We start from the raw sequence: 6000 nt of genomic DNA on the forward strand, positions 1-6000 counted from the left end.
CAGAAAAGGACAGAGGCAGGTTGAGGACAGGTGAGGACACAGGGCCTGCTCCTGGGCCATGCCAACTAAGGGTTGTGTCTGACGAACCCACTGACTCTTTCCTGGGGGTGTCTGATGTGACTTGGGATGAAGAGGATGACCGACTCAACCATTCTAGCTGACACTGGGAGCTTAAGCCTCTGGACGTGACCCATGCTGCTACATCCCCTTACTCTGCTACTTTACCTGTGCCTGCGCCAGAAACATTTAGGCCTGTACCCTTCCCCTATGCAGGACCTGTCACTTCTTTGTCTGACATACTGTTATATCAAATAAGTAAATGAAAAGAAAATTAATACAGGGCAAAAAGGCCTATAAGTTTCTCCCTTCAACACACAATGGTGAATAAGCCACTTATCCCCCCCCCCTTCACTAATAAATGCCATGTAAAGGACGATATAACAGATTGGAAATTAATGGATAATCCTTTTTTTGGCCACTAATTGACAGTAAAAAAGCCTGTAATTTTGCCGTGCATTAGTATAATGGCAGTCAGTGCAGCAAGTTGTAGTAGGATTGTAACACCCCAAATGAACCCTGTTCCGCTTCAATATTCTTGTATACCGTATATACAACTCTCAAGGTATGGGGCCAGTGGGGACTTGAAAAATCACAGGTCCACAGGTGTCTTGCCGACTCGTGTGTTGGCAAAACTGTGGACCTGTGATCTTTCACAGTAGAATCGTGAAGCTCCTGCCGCCGCTGGTTTCCTGCAGTGGCAGGAACGTGGCGATGCTGCAGGCCCTCGCACCTGTGCCAGCAGCTAAACCCTCCCTAGCATCCGCCATTCTATTAGAGCCTGTAAGTATAATGGCGGCCGCTCTGCTGCAGAGCAGTCGCCATAGCAACCGAAGATGCCCCCCTCTTCCCCCCACAGTATTGTAAGCGGCCATTTTCTCGTGGCTGGCGGGCATATGCAGTCGGCTTACCCTAGGTCTGAGGCCTAAAAGTTAGAAGCCACCGCTGGAAGAAGACGTGATGAAGACCTCGTTCCAGAAGAAGATGGAGGTGGTGCTGGAGAGCTCTCTGGCAGCATTGGGGACGCCCCCAGTGCTGCGAGAGAACTCATTTACATACCGACAAAAATCTGAATTTTAGGCGAACGGCGGCGCAGAGAAGACAACGATAGGTAGAAGAAGAGTGTTTCTTAAGGCTATTCTGACGTGTTAATGAGAAAAAAAATTTGATTGAATGATAGGATCCCTTTAATGTTTTTTTTACTTTTTTATTGTTACTTTGGATATTTAATCCATTTATTAATTTCATTGTACTTTTTGTTGTTGTTATTCATGGGTTTAGGTTGGGGATATACAGTACACATAGCAATTTATTAGTATTAAAATTCTACAATTGAGGAATCCTCAGGGGTGTAAAAAAATAACTCGTAAATAATCCCGACAATTCACTTTTATACATGGGTGGAACTAGATCAAAGAGTGAAAAGAGGAAGATAATAAAAATCCCTGTATTGTGTAAGAAGCTGCCCACTCACTTGCCTATAAAAGCAGCTACAGACGGCTGACAGAATCCACCAGCACTGAGCACACGGGTAACATCTTCACTGCCCGGGGAGCAGAACATTTCTAGGACTTACAGCTACAGATACAGACACAGAAGGTATTTCAGGATGTTCTGTTACTGTATATGTTGAATGCATATTTTATAGATAGATTTGTATAGGTTTGGGGTAGGGAACCTTCGGCTCTCCAGCTGCTGTGAAACTACAACTCCCAACATGCTCCATTCACTTCCATGGGAGTTCCAAGAACAGCAGAGCAAGTATGCATGCTGGGAGTTGTAGTTTTGCAACAGCTGGAGACTCAAGGTTCCCTACCCCAGTATAGGTTATATGAACACATGTTGCATTGCCTGCATTTTTATGATACATAATATTTTATTTCTACAGACAAAATGGCATTGGCAGAAGTTCCAGAATTCAATGACATTCCAGTGGAGTACAGGTAATAATTTACACTCATCTTCCTAAGGTTAAGGTATCATGTACAGTACAGCATCGAGCCCTATACTTGAGATTTATACTATACTACCTTATGGTGACTCTGTACTGCACTATGTAACACACATAAAATAGTTTGAATAATAATAATATAGAATTCAGAATTATATTAGATAATGCAAGAATAATGTTAAAGATATATACCAATTTATAATATATATGTAACATAGCGCTATAATGTACATGCTAAAATCATCATATAACAGAGTTTTTAGGACAGAATAATCAGACCTTATGTAATAGTATTTTGTTTTTTTCTGAATATTTTTTTCTTTATTTTGTAGTGAACATAATGAAGAATTTCACAGTGATGGCTTCAACATCAAAATGAAGGTACATGACACTTAACTATATATATATCCAGTAAAACGTGTTGAGAAAAAAAAATCTCTAATGATATGGTATTTGTATGCCCTTGAGCACATCTATACTCTCTTCCATAAACAATATTTACATACCTATCATATAATCCTCCGGCTTTCTGGTACACTTCGTGCACAAATGTTCAGCACTTATATACGTGACATGATAAGGCAGCAGATGGTGAAGATGTTTTCCAATAACAAACTGAAAAAATAACAAAAATTACAATTTTTGTTCCATAGCCCAATAAGACGCACTTACAATGGAAACACCATGAGGAATGCTGGTCAACTTACTTTTCTGGAGTAAAGCCTGAGATAAGAAAACCAGAGAAACCTAATTCCGCCTTTAAGAAAGCCATAATGCTTGTGGTGGTTGTTGAGAAGCTGAAGGGAAAAAGAGGAATTGGCAAGCAGAGCTTCTTTGATGATGATGACCTGCTGAATCACATCCTTATAGAGGGTAAGAGATTATTGTATTAAAGGGATTTTCCCCAAAAATCTCTGATCTGTGAGGGACTGACATCATAGGAAGTGTGCTGCAGTGATGGCACCCGGCCACTATGCTGGGCATCGGACACAGCTCTGATAAGCTGATCTATGCAGGGGCTGGCTGTTAGACCACCATCGATCAGATATTTATGGGCTATCCTAAAGTTAGGAAAAACAAAAAAAGCCCAGAAAACCCCTTTAACGTATTGCCCTAATAATCATATTCCTGATAACAGTATGCTTCCATCAGATTTATTATTTATTCAGTCCACCCTATACAATGTTTTATATGATTTTCCAAAATTTTAATGAATTATTATAGTATAAGTTAAATAATCGGATTTTGCATAAAAATGTAAATCTGTGAATAATTACTATATGTTAGGACTGTGTAGCAGATGCCGCCAAGAGAGCAGGGTCACAGCCTGTTCCGCTGTCACTGCTCAGTCCAGCATGCATGGGGTTAATTCCCTTGCAACCGATAGGCGTGGTCGGTCTTCTGACTGACAGGTGTGTTAACCTATGAGCACCTGGCGTGGGCACCTGGGGCTTGCTAGTTAGACCCGCCTTCCCTCTACTTAAGGAGTCAGGTCTGTTCACCCAGTGCCTTAGCCTAATACCTGAATTGTGCATCTCAGTGCAATCATTAGTTTGGCAGCAAGCTGCCTAGTTAGGTAGGTAGTGAGAATCTCTACCCTTTTGTTAAAATTGTGGGAATCGTTCCCTTAGTTAGTTTGTGGGAACCTCCTACATTAGGCAGGCTGCTACCTGTGGTGCTCCACAGCAGGTGGGTGCAGCCCAGAAAGCTACTCGGAGCACACGGTCAAGTTTGTGTTTGTCTTGCAGTGCAGTAACTGCAAGACTTTATAATTCTTTTGCGGCTGCTCTGTCCTGCAGAGATCTCATCTATTTCATCACATCTCATCTCTTTGTACCCAGAGATGTGTTGTAGCCTGGCAGTGACATTAGCTGTCGGGCCTTGTTCACTCCAGGGTAGCTCTGTGGTTCAGAGTCCAGTTGGGCTCTGCAGGATATTTATTACTTAGATTTTTTTTATAGTATCCTGCTGACCGTAACACTATATATATACATATGACAACCATAATGTAATTGACAGGTTGTAATTCTTATCTAAGAGAAACGTCATCGTAATACCCATGAATAACGCACTGACTAGATACCAAATTTTTCATTTTTTAACAGAAGACATTACCTGCAATAAAATTGAAGTTCAAGATACAAATAATGCCAGATTCCGGTACAACAAGACGACAGTTCACATTATTCGAGACCAAAGGCAAAAATGTTTAGCTTTGCATGAATTTGAAGAAAATGCTCACCTTATCGCCTTGTTTTTGCAAGGACAGAATATTGAGAGAGAAGGTAAGCCTTTACTTACAGATATTTTACTATTCACAGGTTTTTTTTTACAATACATTTACCACTTTTATATTAAGAGGTAAATTATTAACATTATGTATTGTCTTGCAGCAAAAATCAATTTGGACTCCTTCTTTACAACGGATTTAAAGAAACGTCCAGTCACATTGGGCATTGCAGGCTGTCAGCTCTATCTCTGTTGCACTGCTGAAGAAGGGACGGATGATCCCGTTCTGTGCCTGAAGGTGAGAACTCGTGAAATGTTTTACATAACAACGAACAAAGAGGGGCTTGCAAAAATAAATGCAATGTAATACATATTCCTGAACCAAAACCTGGTTCTTAAATAGACTGTACCAAGATATGAAGATATCCTTCATCAATAAGATAGGGGATCACTTCATGGTCAGTGGGGGTCCAACCTCTTGGGACTCCATCAATCTCAAGAAATGGGCTGCCCAATTCATTTTCAATGAAGATAGTTGAGTACAGCGCTCCGCTATGTCAAGGGCTCCCATAGAAATGGAGAGGCAGTGTGTATGCAACCAGCTATCCATTCTCAGGATTGGTGGGGGTCCCAGTGGTCATACTCACACCAATCATATCCTATTGATAGTGGATAACGTCATAACTTATAACAACCCCATAGGAATGGTTAATATATGATTAGTTGGGGTTCGACACCCTGAAACCCCACTGATGAGCTATGCTCAGATGGGTCCAGACACTGTATAGTGAACCCGCTGCACTATTGCATCTTGGCTTCCATTTAAATGTCCCCTTTTAGTTTAGACTAGGGGTCTGACCTCCTGAAATTGGATCTCTGTGACTTGTTTGGGTGTTAGGTCTGCATTGACCCTAGCTTTTGTGAAATCCAATGCACCCTGCATAACAAAAATATATAGTGATAAGCTGGGGAGGGGGCTTATTATAAAGATTCTCTTTATGGAGCTCTTGAATTAGAACTTTTAGATATTTGGTGAATGATTTTACATTAATTTAAGCTAAATTTCTCTTTTACATCTTTCTCTTAGGAAGTGGCTGATATTAAAGAAAAACAGAATGAAGACTTGTTAACCTTCATGTTCTACAAGAAATTGGGTAGCAATAAGCACAACTCCTTTGAATCGGCCGCCTTCCCTGGCTATTATATAAGCACCTCTCAGCAAGAGAACCAGCAAGTGCAACTGAAGTCAGGAAACAATCAGGTCTTCTTGCAGGATTTCATTGTGAATCCAAACAATTAGTTTACTTTCTAACCATTTCTATGTATGCACCATTACAGAGCGAGATCAGTTTGGCAGCAAAAATATTCTCAACATTTCAATCCCAAATTGAGGAACAGGTATAAACCCGGAATCTCAATGCACATTCTGCTTAAATCCTCTCTTAGTGGCCTGGTGCAATGGTGGTATGGGACTGTCCCATGAAAACAGAACTGTTGGCCTGTATGTACAGTATAAAGTATCCTTCCGAAGATCTGATGCCCTCGATCTAAGAAACAAAGTCTGTTGTATACCAAGCACTTTTATAAAGTTTACATTCTTAGTGAGAGAACAAAAAAGTAACTCACTAAACAGTTAATATGTAATTTATAGCTATATAACAGTAAGTATTATTTTATATGATGTAATGTGATGTGATGCTGTTTTTCTGATATCTCAGGATGTATGAATGAAAACAGGAGTTAAAATGTATATTGTAGTATTG

General features: G+C 40.5%; 1 protein-coding gene across 1 annotated transcript; it reads left to right on the forward strand.

Annotated features, from left to right (window-relative positions):
- Positions 1-1583: 1583 nt before the first annotated feature.
- Positions 1584-5782, forward strand: LOC142202702 (interleukin-1 beta-like). Its single transcript, XM_075272979.1, has 7 exons — positions 1584-1656; positions 1946-2000; positions 2341-2389; positions 2662-2881; positions 4114-4293; positions 4402-4535; positions 5325-5782. The coding sequence occupies exons 2-7, from the start codon at positions 1951-1953 to the stop codon at positions 5535-5537; spliced, it is 846 nt and encodes a 281-aa protein (XP_075129080.1). The 5' UTR covers positions 1584-1656; positions 1946-1950; the 3' UTR covers positions 5538-5782.
- Positions 5783-6000: the final 218 nt, after the last annotated feature.

The sequence above is a fragment of the Leptodactylus fuscus genome, chromosome 5 (assembly GCF_031893055.1).
Source record: "Leptodactylus fuscus isolate aLepFus1 chromosome 5, aLepFus1.hap2, whole genome shotgun sequence".
NCBI lineage: Eukaryota > Metazoa > Chordata > Amphibia > Anura > Leptodactylidae > Leptodactylus > Leptodactylus fuscus.

Excerpts from the sequence above, each read along its gene's own strand:
- LOC142202702 (XM_075272979.1), top strand. The coding sequence starts at position 1,951 with ATGGCATTGGCAGAAGTTCCAGAATTCAATGACATTCCAGTGGAGTAC. Across the intron at positions 2,882-4,113 it reads GAATCACATCCTTATAGAGG|AAGACATTACCTGCAATAAA; the intron begins GTAAGAGATTAT and ends ATTTTTTAACAG. Across the intron at positions 4,294-4,401 it reads ACAGAATATTGAGAGAGAAG|CAAAAATCAATTTGGACTCC; the intron begins GTAAGCCTTTAC and ends ATTGTCTTGCAG.